The sequence below is a fragment of the Oncorhynchus mykiss genome, chromosome 9, assembly GCF_057628025.1.
Source record: "Oncorhynchus mykiss isolate SJ-2025 chromosome 9, ASM5762802v1, whole genome shotgun sequence".
In the NCBI taxonomy this organism is placed as follows: domain Eukaryota; kingdom Metazoa; phylum Chordata; class Actinopteri; order Salmoniformes; family Salmonidae; genus Oncorhynchus; species Oncorhynchus mykiss.
Window position 1 is genome coordinate 82,300,602 of NC_143030.1, and position 20,070 is coordinate 82,320,671.

At 48.3% G+C, this 20,070-nt stretch overlaps 1 protein-coding gene across 3 annotated transcripts in view; it reads right to left on the reverse strand.

Annotated features, from left to right (window-relative positions):
- Window positions 1-8,951: 8,951 nt before the first annotated feature.
- Window positions 8,952-20,070, reverse strand: part of LOC110532861 (RNA-binding protein 10) — a 91,260-nt gene continuing 80,141 nt past the window's right edge. For all 3 annotated transcript variants that reach the window (XM_036986980.2, XM_090185582.1, XM_090185583.1), the window contains 3 exons: window positions 13,234-13,422; window positions 12,347-12,495; window positions 8,952-9,438 (listed from right to left, as the gene is read on the reverse strand). In XM_036986980.2, coding sequence (XP_036842875.2) covers window positions 9,348-9,438; window positions 12,347-12,495; window positions 13,234-13,422 — 429 coding nt within the window. In that variant the 3' untranslated portion in view covers window positions 8,952-9,347. The remainder of the gene's footprint in view (window positions 9,439-12,346; window positions 12,496-13,233; window positions 13,423-20,070) is intronic.

The window sequence follows — 20,070 nt, forward strand, 5'->3', positions numbered from 1 at the left end:
TTAAGGAACTCATTGGATCCCGGGGCGGGGTTAGGGAGCTCATTGGATCCCAGGGCGGGGTTAGGGAACTCATTGGATCCCAGGGCGGGGTTAGGGAACTCATTGGATCCCAGGGCGGGGTTAGGGAACTCATTGGATCCCGGGGCGGGGTTAGGGAGCTCATTGGATCCCAGGGTGGGGTTAGGGAACTCATTGGATCCCGGGGCGGGGTTAGGGAGCTCATTGGATCCCGGGGCGGGGTTAGGGAGCTCATTGGATCCCAGGGCAGGGTTAAGGAGCTCATTGGATCCCAGGGCGGGGTTAGGGAGCTCATTGGATCCCAGGGCGGGGTTAGGGAACTCATTGGATCCCGGGGCGGGGTTAGGGAGCTCATTGGATCCCGGGGGGGGGGGGGGAACTCATTGGATCCCAGGGCAGGGTTAAGGAGCTCATTGGATCCCAGGGCGGGGTTAGGGAGCTCATTGGATCCCAGGGCGGGGTCAAATTAACCTTTTTTTTTTCTTTCACAGAGAGGGAAAAAGATTGTTCACCTTTGCAGACAGCTACAGCTAGCTTGGTTAATTTTTGGTAGTGTCTCACTGAATAATCATATCTAGTTGGCTAAGCTTTGATTAGCGTGGATATTCCAAAATGTCTGGGTGTACCACTATGTTGAGACCGATGGAGAGCTCACCGAGCAGCCTGCTAGCCCGACCACCGAGGCTTCCCCAAAACAATAACAACATTTAAAAAAAAACATCAAATGTATCTTTTGTCTCTCTGTGTTTCATAATTGTCCTTCAATTCACAAGAGGCTAAATGTATCTCACTGGAGAAAGCCTCCGAGTGAGGTAAACAGCGCCCCTCTGTCTCAGTATGTGTAGCCCATCTATCTGATGCTGTCTGGTCCAAACAAGTATGGCATTGTTGCCATAGCATTGAATGCAAGGGAAGGCAGCGAGCATTTGGCCTCCCCTTGATAAAAAACAAAGTATTAAATAATAGCCAATCAGTGGTGAGCTAAACTGAGTGAGCTCAACTGTGATTGGTCCCGGCGCACCAAAGTGTCAAGGGAAGCCATCTTGGATTTGACTTCACACCAAAAAAACATCAAAAGCCAAACGTCATTGACAGAAGAAAAAAAAACTTGAATTTCGTTGTGTCGTCTCCATACTGGCCAATTATTATGAAGGCGATTCTGATCCAACCATTAATTCATACATTGTTGTGTCCCTGACCTGAGAGGATGGAAGTTCAATATGTAGCAAGATGTAGAAGGCTAATATTAACTAGCTGGATCATCGTTGCCCATAAACTGAGCAACTTACAACTCTCTGATGACTCTGCTATAGTCAGCTGTGTGATAAGAGGAGACTGCTATAGTCAGCTGTGTGATGGGAGGAGACTCTGCTATAGTCAGCTGTGTGATGGGAGGAGACTCTGCTATAGTCAGCTGTGTGATGGGAGGAGACTCTGCTATAGTCAGCTGTGTGATGGGAGGAGACTCTGCTATAGTCAGCTGTGTGATGGGAGGAGACTGTTATAGACAGCTGTGTGATGGGAGGAGACTCTGCTATAGTCAGCTGTGTGATGGGAGGAGACTCTGTTATAGTCAGCTGTGTGATGGGAGGAGACTCTGCCATAGTCAGCTGTGTGATGAGAGGAGACTCTGCTATAGTCAGCTGTGTGATTGTGATGGGAGGAGACTCTGCCATAGTCAGCTGTGTGATGAGAGGAGACTCTGCTATAGTCAGCTGTGTGATGAGAGGGGAGACTCTGCTCAGGGACATAACAAAGTCCTTTGTGAAATGGTGTGAGGCCAATTACTTGGACCTGAATGTACTGAAGACCAAGGAGCGAGTGGTAGATTTGAGGACAAATGTTAGATATTTTTTCATCCCATTTCTATTAATTGTGAAGAGATTGGTACTGTTGACTCTTATAAGTACTTGGGTGTAATAGTAGACAACAAACTCAACTGGAAGTTGAATTCCCAACAGAGTCGACTAAAAAGCCCAATCCAGACTACATTATGAGGAAGCTTACATCATTGTTACGTGTCCTGTCCGTGGCATTGGTGATGTCATTGGTGATGTCATTGGTGATGTCATTGGTGATGTCATTGGTGATGTCATGATAAAAACAAATTCCCAAGTCGAGATACATTTTTTATTTTACCAGGCAAGTCAGTTAAGAACAAATTCTTATTGTCAATGACGGCCTGGGAACAGTGGGTTGTTCAGGGGCAGAACGACAGATTTGTACCTTGTCAGCTCGGGGGGTTTGAACCTTCCGGGTTACCAGTCCACCGCTCTAACCACTAGGCTACCCTGCCGTAATAAATTAATACTCTACGCTACTGAGGAAGTTAGGCGAGCAATTCAATGGATATCAATCAACAAAGAGGTAATACGCGTGCTAAGAAGGATATGTTGAAGACTAGCTGTATTGGCTGCAGATGACTGAACTGCTCACCTTTGTGTCTGTATCTGCAGGTGTACAGACGGGGAGGCATACAAAGGTATTGGTATGTCACATGTACCATCATCCTCCCTGACCTCTTCCATGAATATCCCATAGGCCTCTACATTATGGACAAGGTATGTGTATGAAAACCATTATCAAAAAACTGTTTTTTTTCCCCCGTTTACATTCACCACAAAAACCAAGGTGTGAGTACTGTTGTGTGTATGTTTTGTTAATCATCTGTATTATTTACTATTTTGGGGATTCACAGACTTCACCCTCCCTTCACACCTCTGATGAATACAAGCAGGATATCTGTTCGATCACCGTGCACTGCAAAATCATTCTGGCTGTGGATACGGAGAACATCAACGAGCCAGAGGATACAAGGGCATTCGGAAAGTATTCATACCCCTCGACTCTTCCCACATTTTGTTACGTTACAGCCTTGCAGGCTGACAACACCGCTCGTGTCGCATGCGCATTGCAAAATAAATGTAGAAATCTATATTATTCAATTATTGCACCCACACTGCTCGCGCAAGCCAACGAGCGTCTGCGTTGCCAAGGGCTAAAATAGAAGTCAGTTCTATTTCTGACACAGATTGTGCTGCAAGTCCTGCCTCTCCCATCTCCTCATTGGTTTATAGAAGCAGGTACCCCACGTGTGAGTTTTTTTGATATTTTAACCTGCGTGTCGTGATCGTGTTTGGTGTGGGGGGACAAAATACATTTATGCACGATGGCGCATGCACGCAGCCGGGTTGGGTTCCGTGTAACAAGCTTAAAATATCAAAACAAACTCTGAACCAATTATATTAATTTGGGGACAGGTCGAAAAATATTAAACATGTATGGACATTTAGCTAGCTAGCTTGCTAGCTAATTTGTCCTATTTAGCTAGCTTGCTGTTGCTAGCTAATTTGTCCTGGGATATAAACATTGAGTTGTTATTTTACCTGAAATGCACAAGGTCCTCTACTCTGACAATTAATCCACACATAAAACGGTCAGCCAAGTCATTTCTAGTCATCTCTCTTTCTTCCAGGCTTTTTCTTCTCTTGACTTTATATTGCGATTGGCAACTTTCATAAAATAGGTGCATTACCACCACTGACCTCGTTCGTCTTTCTGTCACCCACGTGGGTATAACCAATGAGGGGATGGCAAGTGGGTACCTGCTTCTATAAACCAATGAGGAGGTGGGAGAGGCAGGACTTTCAGCGCGAACCGCGTCAGAAATAGAACTGACTTCTATTTTAGCCCTTGGCAACACAGACGCGAGCAGTGTGGGTGCAATAATTGAATAATATAGATTTCTAAATGTATTTTGCAACACGAGCGGTGTAGTCAGCCTGTTATTCTAAAATGTATACAATTCATCTTTATCCTCATCAATCTACACACAACACCCCATAACGACAAAGAGAAAACAAGTTTTTAGAAATAAAAAACAGAAATAACTTATTTACATAAGTATTCAGACCCTTTGCTATGAGACTCTATATTGAGATCAGCTGCATCCTGTTTCCATTGATCATCCTTGAGATGTCTCTACAACTTGATTGGTGTCCACCTGTGGTAAATTCAATTGATTGGACGTGATTTGGAAAGGCACACACCTGTCTTTATAAGGTCCTATAGTTGACAGTGCATGTCAGAGTAAAAACCAAACCATGAGGTTGAAGGAATTGTCCGTAGAGCTCCGAGACAGGATGGTGTCGAGGCACAGATCTGGGGAAGGGTACCAAAAAATGTCTGCAGCAAACCAGTAAATCAAGTCAGTCAATCACGCCAGTCGATCAAACCAGTCAACCAAACCAGTCAACCAAACCAGTCAATCACCCCAGTCAATCACTCAAGTCAATCACCCCAGTCAATCACCCCAGTCAATCACCCCAGTCAATCACCCCAGTTAATCACTCCAGTCAATCACCCCAGTCAATCACCCCAGTCAATCACTCCAGTCAATCACCCCAGTCAATCAACCCAGTCAATCACCCCAGTCAATCACTCCAGTCAATCACCCCAGTCAATCACCCCAGTCAATCACTCCAGTCAATCACCCCAGTCAATCACCCCAGTCAATCACCCCAGTCAACCAAACCAGTCAATCACCCCAGTCAATCACCCCAGTCAACCAAACCAGTCAATCACCCCAGTCAATCACCCCAGTCAACCAAACCAGTCAATCACTCCAGTCAATCACCCCAGTCAATCACCCCAGTCAATCACCCCAGTCAATCACTCCAGTCAATCACCCCAGTCAATCACTCCAGTCAATCACCCCAGTCAATCAACCCAGTCAATCACCCCAGTCAATCACTCCAGTCAATCACCCCAGTCAATCACCCCAGTCAATCACTCCAGTCAATCACCCCAGTCAATCACCCCAGTCAATCACCCCAGTCAATCACCCCAGTCAATCACCCCAGTCAATCACCCCAGTCAATCACCCCAGTCAATCACCCCAGTCAATCACCCCAGTCAATCACTCCAGTTAATCAAGCCAGTCAATTCTAGGGTTAAAATGATCAAGGTACTATCAAGTTAAAGGGGGGTTAAAATGATCAAGGTACTATCAAGTTATAGGGGGGTTAAAATGATCAAGGTACTATCAAGTTATAGGGGGGTTAAAATGATCAAGGTACTATCAGGTTATAGGGGGGTAACCCTAACCCTATACTATAGGGGGGTAACCCTAACCCTATACTATAGGGGGGTAACCCTAACCCTATACTATAGGGGGGTAACCCTAACCCTATACTATAGGGGGGTAACCCTAACCCTATACTATAGGGGGGTAACCCTAACCCTATCTGTGTAAACTAAACGATTGAGATCTGGCAACCCGATCAAACAAAAAAACATTATAAAAATGAGACAAAGATCCCGATAGTCAGTATTTCAAATAAAAAGACAAACTAAATCTCTTTTTTTTTTTCTTCCCAGAACCAAATACTGTATTACAATATACATTTACTACAAATTCTGTTTTATTTGTACACACACATATCAGAACGATATTACTACTGGTTCACACCCGATGATGCATTGTTAGTGTGATATAATGTCCATTGTCCATAGGAGGGCCAGATCACTATCAGAATGTTCTGTCCCCATCTCTATCTGGGTAAAAAAAAAAAAAAAAAGTGCTCATTGTAAAATCCTCACATTGTCTAAGTCATGTCCCAAATGGCACCCTATTCCCTACATAGTGCACTACTTTTGACCAGCGGGCCCATTGGGAATAGGGTACCATTTCAGACACTTGGCACCCTATTCCCTACATAGTGCGCTACTTTTGACCAGCGGGCCCATTGGGAATAGGGTACCATTTCAGACACTTGGCACCCTATTCCCTACATAGTGCGCTACTTTTGACCAGCGGGCCCATTGGGAATAGGGTACCATTTCAGACACTTGGCACCCTATTCCCTACATAGTGCGCTACTTTTGACCAGGGTCTGTAGGGAATAGGGTGTCACAGGGGCTGCTATTAGAGACATAGTCATCTCACTCTCTGTATGATATCAAAGCCATACATACAGAACCCAATCAAACAAATTACGGTTATCTTTCGTGAATCTAAAACTCCTTTCTCTATCGTCCATGGCTGGCTGACTGTTGGTGATCACCTTCATATTGATCTCCCGCAGCGTTGACCTCCCGCAGCATTGATCTTCCGCAGCGTTGATCTCCCGTAGCGTTGACCTCCCGCAGCGTTGATCTCCCGTAGCGTTGATCTCCCGCAGCGTTGACCTCCCGTATCGTTGACCTCCCGTAGCGTTGACCTCCCGGAGCGTTGACCTCCCGTAGCGTTGACCTCCCGTAGCGTTAATCTCTCGTAGCGTTGAACTCCCGTAGCGTTGACCTCCCGTAGCGTTGACCTCCCGCAGCATTGATCTCCCGCAGCGTTGATCTCCCGTAGCGTTGATCTCCCGCAGCGTTGACCTCCCGTATCGTTGACCTCCCGTAGCTTGACCTCCCGTAGCGTTAATCTCTCGTAGCGTTGATCTCCCATAGCGTTGATCTCCCACAGCGTTGATCTCCTGTAGCGTTGATCTCCTGTAGCGTTGACCTCCCATAGCGTTGATCTCCCACAGCGTTGATCTCCCGTAGCATTAATCTCCCGTAGCGTTGACCTCCCGTATCGTTGATCTCCCGTAGCGTTGATCTCCTGTAGCGTTGATCTCCTGTAGCGTTGACCTCCCATAGCGTTGATCTCCCACAGCGTTGATCTCCCGTAGCATTAATCTCCCGTAGCGTTGATCTCCCGTACCGTTGATCTCCCGTAGCATTGATCTCCTGTAGCGTTAATCTCTCATAGCGTTAATCTCTCATAGCGTTGATCTCCCGCAGCGTTGACCTTCCGCAGCGTTGATCTCCCGCAGCATTGATCTCCCACAGCATTGACCTTCCGCAGCGTTGATCTCCCACAGCGTTGATCTCCCACAGCGTTGACCTTCCGCAGCGTTGATCTCCCGCAGCGTTGATCTCCCATAGTGTTGATCTCCCATAGCATTAATCTCCCGTAGCGTTGATCTCCCGTACCGTTGATCTCCCGTAGCATTGATCTCCTGTAGCGTTGACCTCCCATAGCGTTGATCTCCCACAGCGTTGATCTCCCGTAGCATTAATCTCCCGTAGCGTTGACCTCCCGTATCGTTGATCTCCCGTAGCGTTGATCTCCTGTAGCGTTGATCTCCTGTAGCGTTGACCTCCCATAGCGTTGATCTCCCACAGCGTTGATCTCCCGTAGCATTAATCTCCCGTAGCGTTGATCTCCCGTACCGTTGATCTCCCGTAGCATTGATCTCCTGTAGCGTTAATCTCTCATAGCGTTAATCTCTCATAGCGTTGATCTCCCGCAGCGTTGACCTTCCGCAGCGTTGATCTCCCGCAGCATTGATCTCCCACAGCATTGACCTTCCGCAGCGTTGATCTCCCACAGCGTTGATCTCCCACAGCGTTGACCTTCCGCAGCGTTGATCTCCCGCAGCGTTGATCTCCCATAGTGTTGATCTCCCATAGCATTAATCTCCCGTAGCGTTGATCTCCCGTACCGTTGATCTCCCGTAGCATTGATCTCCTGTAGCGTTAATCTCTCATAGCGTTAATCTCTCATAGCGTTGATCTCCCGCAGCGTTGACCTTCCGCAGCGTTGATCTCCCGCAGCGTTGATCTCCCATAGCGTTGATCTCCCATAGCGTTGATCTCCCGCAGCGTTGATCTCCCATAGCGTTGATCTCCCATAGCGTTGATCTCCCACAGCGTTGATCTCCCACAGATTTGAGACGTTTTCCGTGAAAACCAGGCCACACTGCATCGGTTCCTTCCTTCCGATGTGTAGAATTTAAAAACAGGAGCCTATCTATCTATATCTATATATATCTATATATCTATGTAGTAGTGATAAGGGAGGGCAGATGGTCCCAGTCCTGTCTGTGTGAGGAGTTAGAGGAGTAGGATATCTTGGGTCAGCCCCCCCCCCCCCCCCCCCCCCACACTTCCGGTTAACCCTTTACACTCCTGGGAATTGGCCTACATGGATAGGGCTGAATTAAAATGTTTCTTACAGACGAAATATGACAAGCATATGCATAACCATGGTAACAATTGAAAGGGAACAGTTTGGAGATCAAGGGAAAATTATTAGACCAAAGGTGAGGACACAACAGTTCACCTGACACAAGACTGAATTCAAACATTACACTGTTGATTTTATGTTCATTTTACATATACTGTACTTTTCACATTATTTGTTGATAACGAAATCTGAAATACTCTGGATATATTCCGTAACATGTTAAGAATATTCCTGGAAAATGCAGGTGCAACGTTAGACAAATAAATGTAAAGGGGTTGAGTGTGAGGTCTGACTGGTGTCTCCAAGTGGCCACACACCTCTCCAAACTGTGGGGGTTGAGTGAGAGGTCTGACTGGCGTCTCCAAGTGGCCACACACCTCTCCAAACTGTGCATAGTTCCTAAGTAATTTCAATGCACCTTTCTGACTTAAAGAAGTCTTCAGCTATAAGGTGCTTTTTTGAGCTCTCCTAGCTGGACCGTTGAGGAACTAGAGGAAGCACACTTGTAGTTGTTTTCTTTGGAACACAGCCCTTCCTCCTCACCATCACACATTCACCGCTGTTGTTTAGGCAAACCAAACACTGTCATTATAAGTAGCAATCTGGGTCAGGTGGGCATCATTTAAAAGCCTGTTCTGTTGCCAACATGACCAGCTAAGTTATAAAATATGATATTACAGTGTTAGGCTTTCACAAGGCAATTCAGAGAAACAGACCATGATGTTGGCGTGCAGAGAAAGGAGTGATGACCGTATTCAGGTGCGTGTGCAGTGGCAAACAGTCTCATTCTGTTCCGAACAACCCAGGGTATGACGACAAGTCATCTGGTAACTACATCAAACATAGTCTCATTCTGTTCAGAACAACCCAGGGTATGACAACAAGTCATCTGGTAACTGTACTCACAGGTGATGCATGACATCAAAGCGATATTTATTATAATCCTCAACAAAATGCATATAGTCCTCTTAATTTACAGCATTTTCCCTCACTCAGACAACAAAACATTTGCAAAAGTTACGAGGAGGGATGGGTTGCAGCTTTACGTCGCGTGAGGTGCTCAAGTTCAGAATGTCTGTCAGTCAAAACTCATACATCGCTGTGATGAGCATTGCGTTCCAATTTAGGTATTTATTGGTGCCCAAATCTGCCATTTTCAACCCGGAAGGATACGAGTACGAGTGTAAAGGGTTAAGGTTAGGATTGGGGGAGGGGGAATATGATCCTAGATCTGTACCTAGGGAGCCTAGTCCTGTGCGATGGTTGAATGTCTGGGGTTAGAGGTTAGAGGTCGGGATTTAAAGGTCAGGGGTCAGTCCACTTGCATGTTACGTAGCAGCAGTCCTTTCTTCACCCCTCCCTGCAGCATCCTGGCACCTAGACTACTGCCAGCCGTACCATCACTACAGAAAGATAAGGAGAGAGGGATGGATGGAGGGAGAGATGGATGGAGGGAGAGAGAGAGGGGGAGAGAGAGGGGGAGAGAGAGGCGATGGAGAGAGAGGGAGGGAGATAGAGCCGAGAGAGAGAAGAGAGAGAGAGGGATGGAAAGAGAGAGGGATGGAAAGAGAGAAGGGGAGAAAGAGGCAATGGAGAGAGAGGGAGGGAGATAGAGGAGAGAGAGAGAAGAGAGAGAGAGGGATGGAAAGAGAGAGATGGATGGAGGGAGAGGGAGGGAGAGGGAGGGAGAGGGAGGGAGAGAAGAGATAGAGAGGGATGGAAAGAGAGAGGGATGGAAAGAGAGAGGGATGGAAAGAGAGATGGATGGAGGGAGAGAGAGGGATGGAAAGAGAGAGGGGGGGAGAGAGGCAATGGAGAGAGAGGGAGGGAGAGAAGAGAGAGAGGGAGGGAGATAGAGGAGAGAGAGGGAGGGAGATAGAGCAAGAAGAGGGGGGAAGGGGATAAAAGAGGAAGAGGGAAAATAGGGAGAAGAGAGAGAGGGAGAGAATGTGTTAGGTGTGGAAGTTTGTGTGTGTGTGTGTGTGTGTGTGTGTGTGTGTGTGTGTGTGTGTGTGTGTGTGTGTGTGTGTGTGTGTGTACGTGTGTACACAGTTGAAGTCGGAGGTTTACATAGCCAAATGCATTTAAACTCAGTTTTTCACAATTCCTGATATTTAATCATAGTACAAATTTCCTGTCTTAGGTCAGTTAGGATCACCACTTTATTTTAAGAATGTGAAATGTCAGAATAATAGTAGAGAGAATGATTAATTTCAGCTTTCATTTCATTCCTCCTAACAGAGCTGGTGTAACTGAGTCAGGTTTGTAGGCCTCCTTGCTCACACACGCTATGGGATTGAGGTCAGGGCTTTGTGATGGTCACTCCAATACCTTGACTTTGTTGTCATTAAGCCACAACTTTGATAGTATGCTTGGGGTCATTGTCCATTTGGAAGACCCATTTGCGACCAAGCTTTAACTTCCTGACTGATGTCTTGAGATGTTGCTTCAATATATCCACATCAATTTCCTCCTTATGATGCCATCTATTTTGTGAAGTGCACCAGTCCCTCCTGCAGCAAAGCACCCCCACAACATGATGCTGCCACCCCCGTGCTTCACGGTTGGGATGGTGTTCTTCGGCTTGCAAGCCTCCCCTTTTTCCTCCAAACATAACGATGATCATTAAGGCCAAACAGTTCTATTTTTGTTTCATCAGACCAGAGGACATTTCTCCAAAAAGTACAATCTTTGTCCCCATGTGCAGTTGCAAACCGTAGTCTGGCTTTTTTATGGCGGTTTTGGAGCAGTGGCTTCTTCCTTGCTGAGCGGCCTTTCAGGTTATGTCGATATCGGACTCGTTTTACTGTGGATATAGATACTTTTGTACCTGTTTCCTCCAACATCTTCACAAGGTCCTTTTCAGTTGTTCTGGGATTGATTTGCACTATTCACACCAAAGTACATTCATCTCTAGGAGACAGAACACGTCTCCTTCCTGAGCGGTATGACGGCTGCGAGGTCCCATGGTGTTTATACTTGCGTACTATTGTTTGTACAGATGAATGTGTTACCTTCAGGCATTTGGAAATTGCTCCCAATGGATGAACCAAAGTTGTTGAGGTCTACAATTTTTTTGAGGTCTTGGCTGATTTCTTTTGATTTTCCCATGATGTCAAGCAAAGAGGCACTGAGTTTGAAGGTAGACCTTGAAATACATCCACAGGTACACCTCCAATTGACTCAAATGATGTCAATTAGCCTATCAGAAGCTTCTAAAGCTATGACATAATTTTCTGGAATTTTCCAAGCTGTTTAAAGGCACAGTCAACTTAGTGTATGTAAACTTCTGACCCACTGGAATTGTGATACAGTGAATTATAAGTGAAATAATCTGCCTGTAAACAATTTTTGGAAAATGTATTTGTGTCATGCACAAAGTAGATGTCCTAACCGACTTGCCAAAACTATAGTTTGTTAACAATAAATTTGTGGAGTGGTTGAAAAACTAGTTTTAATGACTCCAACCTAAGTGTATGTAAACTAGTTTTAATGACTCCAACCTAAGTGTATGTAAACTAGTTTTAATGACTCCAACCTAAGTGTATGTAAACTAGTTTTAATGACTCCAACCTAAGTGTACGCAAACTTCCGACTGGCAGAATCCTTTTTTATTCAATCGCCTGCCAATTCTCAGAAGGCAGCCCGACCTCTGACCCCTTTATCTCTGCCTTCTTTTCATGCAAATGATGGGGATCTGGGCCTGTTCCCAGGAGAGCAGTATGTCATTCACGTCAGACTCGTCAGACTCGTTAAAGGAAAAAAAGGATTCTGACAGTTCGGGGTGAATCATCACAGTTCTGATGTTCGTGGTGAATAATCACAGTTCTGATGTTCGTGGTGAATCATCACAGTTCTGATGTTCGTGGTGAGTCATCACAGTTCTGATGTTCGTGGTGAATAATCACAGTTCTGATGTTCGTGGTGAATCATCACAGTTCTGATGTTCGTGGTGAATCATCACAGTTCTGATGTTCGTGGTGAATAATCACAGTTCTGATGTTCGTGGTGAGTCATCACAGTTCTGATGTTCGTGGTGAATAATCACAGTTCTGATGTTCGTGGTGAATAATCACAGTTCTGATGTCCAGAAGTTATTTTCGGTCATAAGAGACAGTAGCAGCAACATTATGTACATAATAACTTATAAACAATCCCGAAAGAAACAAAACAAAAAAACACAATTGGATCAGAACACCTAAAATGTCAGCCTTCTTCTCCAGCGTCATCTGTGTGTGGTCTGTGTGTGTGTGTGTGTGTGTGTGTGTGTGTGTGTGTGTGTGTGTGTGTGTGTGAGACAGCAGTGCTTACAGGGGGCTGTACTTCCTCTTCTTGGGGTCTGGTGGCTCTGTGGACGGCCCTCCTTTGTCTTTCCTCTCCCCCACCCCCGCACCCGCCCCCACCCCCGCCCCCGCCCCTATACCCCCCTCTTGCTGTGACCTCCGCTGCTCCAGGTTTTGCTGAGGGAGGAGATGAAGAGGTTAAAGGTTAGTCAGAGGTCAAGGGGAATATGTTCCAGAAAGCTGGATCAATGAGCCACCTAACTGTCCAAAAGTGACAAGGTTTAACTGATTGGACATCAACAGTCAATACACAAAGGAAACAGCAGCTTTCTTAAATCAACCAGAAAATACCTCGAGTTATATGTGGCAGTTCATCAAAGTTAGCTCGTTTTAATAATCCTGTTTTTCTGGAATACCCCACTCGGATAGGGGTCACGGGGTTAAACTGAAGGCTAAAGATCACGGCAGATTAACAGTCAAGATAAACTGGGACGGCAGATTAACAGTCAAGATAAACTGGGACAGCAGATTAACAGTCAAGATAAACTGGGACTGCAGATTAACAGTCAAGATAAACTGGGACAGCAGATTAACAGTCAAGATAAACTGGGACTGCAGATTAACAGTCAAGATAAACTGGGACTGCAGATTAACAGTCAAGATAAACTGGGACTGCAGATTAACAGTCAAGAGAAACTGGGACAGCTGTGGAACTCCTATGGATCACCTCCTTTCACATCAGAAGACAGAAACAGCTCTGACATCAGAAGAGGTGAGATGTGAGCCACTTCAGTTCAGGCCTTATATGGAAGTCAATCACCAATTTGGAAAATGCCTTATTACATAGTTATAGTAAAATATTACAGTGTGGCTTCGTGTCTGTGTTATGTTACTCCGTAGGCATGTTATAAGCACCTTGTGTAGCTCTGAGAGTTGTTGGTGTCGTATGAGAGCCTCCTTGCTGGGGAACTGTCTCCTACACAGCAGACAGGCTAGTTTAGCCCAGTCTGTCATCCTCTCATCCTTCTCTCCTCCCTCCTCTCCCTCGCTGTCCGTCTCGCCGCTGTAGGCCGGAACCAAACCCTGCACCTGAGGTGGAGAGCGCTAAAGAGGGAGAAAAAAAACTGTGAAGTGGAGAGAGATGGCAGAGAAAGAAAAAGAGGGGAGGTGCACCAGGAGAGAGCAGCGTGTTCTACCTGACTCAATGGGGAGGGAAGTAGAGCAGCGTGTTCTACCTGACTCAATGGGGAGGGAAGTAGAGCAGCGTGTTCTACCTGACTCAATGGGGAGGGAAGTAGAGCAGCGTGTTCTACCTGACTCAATGGGGAGGGAAGTAGAGCAGCGTGTTCTACCTGACTCAATGGGGAGGGAAGTAGAGCAGCGTGTTCTACCTGACTCAATGGGGAGGGAAGTAGAGCAGCGTGTTCTACCTGACTCAATGGGGAGGGAAGTAGAGCAGCGTGTTCTACCTGACTCAATGGGGAGGGAAGTAGAGCAGCGTGTTCTACCTGACTCAATGGGGAGGGAAGTAGAGCAGCGTGTTCTACCTGACTCAATGGGGGAGGGAAGTAGAGCAGCGTGTTCTACCTGACTCAATGGGGAGGGAAGTAGAGCAGCGTGTTCTACCTGACTCAATGGGGAGGGAAGTAGAGCAGCGTGTTCTACCTGACTCAATGGGGAGGGAAGTAGAGCAGCGTGTTCTACCTGACTCAATGGGGGAGGGAAGTAGAGCAGCGTGTTCTACCTGACTCAATGGGGAGGGAAGTAGAGCAGCGTGTTCTACCTGACTCAATGGGGAGGGAAGTAGAGCAGCGTGTTCTACCTGACTCAATGGGGGAGGGAAGTAGAGCAGCGTGTTCTACCTGACTCAATGGGGGAGGGAAGTAGAGCAGCGTGTTCTACCTGACTCAATGGGGAGGGAAGTAGAGCAGCGTGTTCTACCTGACTCAATGGGGGAGGGAAGTAGAGCAGCGTGTTCTACCTGACTCAATGGGGAGGGAAGTAGAGCAGCGTGTTCTACCTGACTCAATGGGGAGGGAAGTAGAGCAGCGTGTTCTACCTGACGCAATGGGGAGGGAAGTAGAGCAGCGTGTTCTACTTGACTCAATGGGGGAGGGAAGTAGAGCAGCGTGTTCTACCTGACTCAATGGGGAGGGAAGTAGAGCAGCGTGTTCTACCTGACTCAATGGGGAGGGAAGTAGAGCAGCGTGTTCTACCTGACTCAATGGGGAGGGAAGTAGAGCAGCATGTTCTAGCTGACTCAATGGGGAGGGGAAGTAGAGCAGCGTGTTCTACCTGACTCAATGGGGAGGGAAGTAGAGCAGCGTGTTCTACCTGACTCAATGGGGAGGGAAGTAGAGCAGCGTGTTCTACCTGACTCAATGGGGGAGGGAAGTAGAGCAGCGTGTTCTACCTGACTCAATGGGGAGGGAAGTAGAGCAGCGTGTTCTACTTGACTCAATGGGGAGGGAAGTAGAGCAGCGTGTTCTAGCTGACTCAATGGGGAGGGAAGTAGAGCAGCGTGTTCTACCTGACTCAATGGGGAGGGAAGTAGAGCAGCGTGTTCTACCTGACTCAATGGGGAGGGAAGTAGAGCAGCGTGTTCTACTTGACTCAATGGGGAGGGAAGTAGAGCAGCGTGTTCTAGCTGACTCAATGGGGAGGGAAGTAGAGCAGCGTGTTCTACCTGACTCAATGGGGAGGGAAGTAGAGCAGCGTGTTCTACCTGACTCAATGGGGAGGGAAGTAGAGCAGCGTGTTCTACCTGACTCAATGGGGAGGGAAGTAGAGCAGCGTGTTCTACCTGACTCAATGGGGAGGGAAGTAGAGCAGCGTGTTCTACCTGACTCAATGGGGAGGGAAGTAGAGCAGCGTGTTCTACCTGACTCAATGGGGAGGGAAGTAGAGCAGCGTGTTCTACCTGACTCAATGGGGAGGGAAGTAGAGCAGCGTGTTCTACCTGACTCAATGGGGAGGGAAGTAGAGCAGCGTGTTCTACCTGACTCAATGGGGAGGGAAGTAGAGCAGCGTGTTCTACCTGACTCAATGGGGGAGGGAAGTAGAGCAGCGTGTTCTACCTGACTCAATGGGGAGGGAAGTAGAGCAGCGTGTTCTACCTGACTCAATGGGGAGGGAAGTAGAGCAGCGTGTTCTACCTGACTCAATGGGGAGGAAAGTAGAGCAGCGTGTTCTATCTGACTCAATGGGGAGGGAAGTAGAGCAGTGTGTTCTACCTGACTCAATGGGGAGGAAAGTAGAGCAGCGTGTTCTACCTGACTCAATGGGGAGGGAAGTAGAGCAGCGTGTTCTACCTGACTCAATGGGGAGGGAAGTAGAGCAGCGTGTTCTACCTGACTCAATGGGGAGGGAAGTAGAGCAGCGTGTTCTACCTGACTCAATGGGGAGGGAAGTAGAGCAGCGTGTTCTACCTGACTCAATGGGGAGGGAAGTAGAGCAGCGTGTTCTACCTGACTCAATGGGGAGGGAAGTAGAGCAGCGTGTTCTACCTGACTCAATGGGGAGGGAAGTAGAGCAGCGTGTTCTACCTGACTCAATGGGGAGGGAAGTAGAGCAGCGTGTTCTACCTGACTCAATGGGGAGGGAAGTAGAGCAGCGTGTTCTATCTGACTCAATGGGGAGGGAAGTAGAGCAGCGTGTTCTACCTGACTCAATGGGGGAGGGAAGTAGAGCAGCGTGTTCTATCTGACTCAATGGGGAGGGAAGTAGAGCAGCGTGTTCTACCTGACTCAATGGGGAGGGAAGTAGAGCAGCGTGTTCTACCTGACTCAATGGGGAGGGAAGTAGAGCAGCGTGTTCTACCTGACTCAATGGGGAGGGAAGTAGAGCAGCGTGTTCTACTTGACTCAATGGGGAGGGAAGTAGAGCAGCGTGTTCTACCTGACTCAATGGGGAGGGAAGTAGAGCAGCGTGTTCTACCTGACTCAATGGGGAGGGAAGTAGAGCAGCGTGTTCTACCTGACTCAATGGGGAGGGAAGTAGAGCAGCGTGTTCTACCTGACTCAATGGGGAGGGAAGTAGAGCAGCGTGTTCTACTTGACTCAATGGGGAGGGAAGTAGAGCAGCGCGTTCTACCTGACTCAATGGGGAGGGAAGTAGAGCAGCGTGTTCTACCTGACTCAATGGGGAGGCAAGTAGAGCAGCGTGTTCTACCTGACTCAATGGGGAGGGAAGTAGAGCAGCGTGTTCTACCTGACTCAATGGGGAGGGAAGTAGAGCAGCGTGTTCTACCTGACTCAATGGGGAGGGAAGTAGAGCAGCGTGTTCTACCTGACTCAATGGGGAGGGAAGTAGAGCAACGTGTTCTACCTGACTCAATGGGGAGGGAAGTAGAGCAGTGTGTTCTACCTGACTCAATGGGGAGGGAAGTAGAGCAAGGTGTTCTACCTGACTCAATGGGGAGGGAAGTAGAGCAGTGTGTTCTACCTGACTCAATGGGGAGGGAAGTAGAGCAGCGTGTTCTACCTGACTCAATGGGGAGGGAAGTAGAGCAGCGTGTTCTACCTGACTCAATGGGGAGGGAAGTAGAGCAGCGTGTTCTACCTGACTCAATGGGGAGGGAAGTAGAGCAGCGTGTTCTACCTGACTCAATGGAGAGGGAAGTAGAGCAGCGTGTTCTATCTGACTCAATGGGGAGGGAAGTAGAGCAGCGTGTTCTACTTGACTCAATGGGGAGGGAAGTAGAGCAGCGTGTTCTACCTGACACAATGGGGAGGGAAGTAGAGCAGCGTGTTCTATCTGACTCAATGGGGAGGGAAGTAGAGCAGTGTGTTCTACCTGACTCAATGGGGAGGGAAGTAGAGCAGTGTGTTCTACCTGACTCAATGGGGAGGGAAGTAGAGCAGCGTGTTCTACCTGACTCAATGGGGAGGGAAGTAGAGCAGCGTGTTCTACCTGACTCAATGGGGAGGGAAGTAGAGCAGCGTGTTCTACCTGACTCAATGGGGAGGGAAGTAGAGCAGCGTGTTCTACCTGACTCAATGGGGAGGGAAGTAGAGCAGCGTGTTCTACTTGACTCAATGGGGAGGGAAGTAGAGCAGCGCGTTCTACCTGACTCAATGGGGAGGGAAGTAGAGCAGCGCGTTCTACCTGACTCAATGGGGAGGCAAGTAGAGCAGCGTGTTCTACCTGACTCAATGGGGAGGGAAGTAGAGCAGCGTGTTCTACCTGACTCAATGGGGAGGGAAGTAGAGCAGCGTGTTCTACCTGACTCAATGGGGAGGGAAGTAGAGCAAGGTGTTCTACCTGTCTCAATGGGGAGGGAAGTAGAGCAGTGTGTTCTACCTGGCTCAATGGGGAGGGAAGTAGAGCAGTGTGTTCTACCTGACTCAATGGGGAGGGAAGTAGAGCAAGGTGTTCTACCTGACTCAATGGGGAGGGAAGTAGAGCAGTGTGTTCTACCTGACTCAATGGGGAGGGAAGTAGAGCAGCGTGTTCTACCTGACTCAATGGGGAGGGAAGTAGAGCAGCGTGTTCTACCTGACTCAATGGGGAGGGAAGTAGAGCAGCGTGTTCTACCTGACTCAATGGGGAGGGAAGTAGAGCAGCGTGTTCTACCTGACTCAATGGAGAGGGAAGTAGAGCAGCGTGTTCTACCTGACTCAATGGGGAGGGAAGTAGAGCAGCGTGTTCTATCTGACTCAATGGGGAGGGAAGTAGAGCAGCGTGTTCTACCTGTCTCAATGGGGAGGGAAGTAGAGCAGCGTGTTCTACCTGACTCAATGGGGAGGGAAGTAGAGCAGCGTGTTCTACCTGACTCAATGGGGAGGGAAGTAGAGCAGCGTGTTCTACCTGACTCAATGGGGAGGGAAGTAGAGCAGCGTGTTCTACTTGACTCAATGGGGAGGGAAGTAGAGCAGCGTGTTCTACCTGACTCAATGGGGAGGGAAGTAGAGCAGCGTGTTCTACTTGACTCAATGGGGAGGGAAGTAGAGCAGCGTGTTCTACTTGACTCAATGGGGAGGGAAGTAGAGCAGCGTGTTCTACCTGACTCAATGGGGAGGGAAGTAGAGCAGCGTGTTCTACCTGACTCAATGGGGAGGGAAGTAGAGCAGCGTGTTCTACCTGACTCAATGGGGAGGGAAGTAGAGCAGCGTGTTCTACCTGACTCAATGGGGAGGGAAGTAGAGCAGCGTGTTCTACCTGACTCAATGGGGAGGGAAGTAGAGCAGCGTGTTCTACCTGACTCAATGGGGAGGGAAGTAGAGCAGCGTGTTCTATCTGACTCAATGGGGAGGGAAGTAGAGCAGCGTGTTCTACTTGACTCAATGGGGAGGGAAGTAGAGCAGCGTGTTCTACCTGACTCAATGGGGAGGGAAGTAGAGCAGCGTGTTCTACCTGACTCAATGGGGAGGGAGTAGAGCAAGGTGTTCTACCTGACTCAATAGGGAGGAAAGTAGAGCAGCGTGTTCTACCTGACTCAATGGGGAGGGAAGTAGAGCAGCGTGTTCTACCTGACTCAATGGGGAGGGAAGTAGAGCAAGGTGTTCTACCTGACTCAACGGGGAGGGAAGTAGAGCAGCGTGTTCTACCTGACTCAATGGGGAGGGAAGTAGAGCAGCGTGTTCTACCTGACTCAATGGGGAAGGAAGTAGAGCAGCGTGCTCTACCTGTCTCAATGGGGAGGAAAGCAGAGCAAGGTGTTCTACCTGACTCAATGGGGTGGGAAGTAGAGCAGCGTGTTCTACCTGACACAATGGGGAGGGAAGTAGAGCAAGGTGTTCTACCTGACTCAATGGGGAGGGAAGTAGAGCAGCGTGTTCTACCTGACTCAATGGGGAGGGAAGTAGAGCAAGGTGTTCTACCTGACTCAATGGGAGGGAAGTAGAGCAGCGTGTTCTACCTGACTCAATGGGGAGGGAAGTAGAGCAGCGTGTTCTACCTGACTCAATGGGGAGGGAAGTAGAGCAGCGTGTTCTACCTGACTCAATGGGGTGGGAAGTAGAGCAGCGTGTTCTACCTGACTCAATGGGGAGGGAAGTAGAACAGCGTGTTCTACCTGACTCAATGGGGAGGAAAGTAGAGCAGTGTGTTCTACCTGACTCAATGGGGAGGAAAGTAGAGCAGTGTGTTCTACCTGACTCAATGGGGAGGGAAGTAGAGCAGCGTGTTCTACCTGTCTCAATGGGGAGGGAAGTAGAGCAGCGTGTTCTACCTGACTCAATGGGGAGGAAAGTAGAGCAGGATGTTCTACCTGACTCAATGGGGAGGGAAGTAGAGCAGCGTGTTCTACCTGACTCAATGGGGTGGGAAGTAGAGCAGGATGTTCTACCTGACTCAATGGGGAGGGAAGTAGAGCAGCGTGTTCTACCTGACTCAATGGGGAGGGAAGTAGAGCAGCGTGTTCTACCTGACTCAATGGGGTGGGAAGTAGAACAGCGTGTTCTACCTGACTCAATGGGGTGGGGAAGTAGAGCAGCGTGTTCTACCTGACTCAATGGGGTGGGAAATAGAACAGCGTGTTCTACCTGACTCAATGGGGTGGGGAAGTAGAGCAGCGTGTTCTACCTGTCTCAATGGGGAGGGAAGTTGAGCAGCGTGTTCTACCTGTCTCAATGGGGAGGGAAGTAGAGCAGCGTGTTCTACCTGGCTCAATGGGGAGGAAAGTAGAGCAGCGTGTTCTACCTGTCTCAATGGGGAGGGAAGTAGAGCAGCGTGTTCTACCTGTCTCAATGGGGAGGGAAGTAGAGCAGCGTGTTCTACCTGACTCAATGGGGAGGGAAGTAGAGCAGCGTG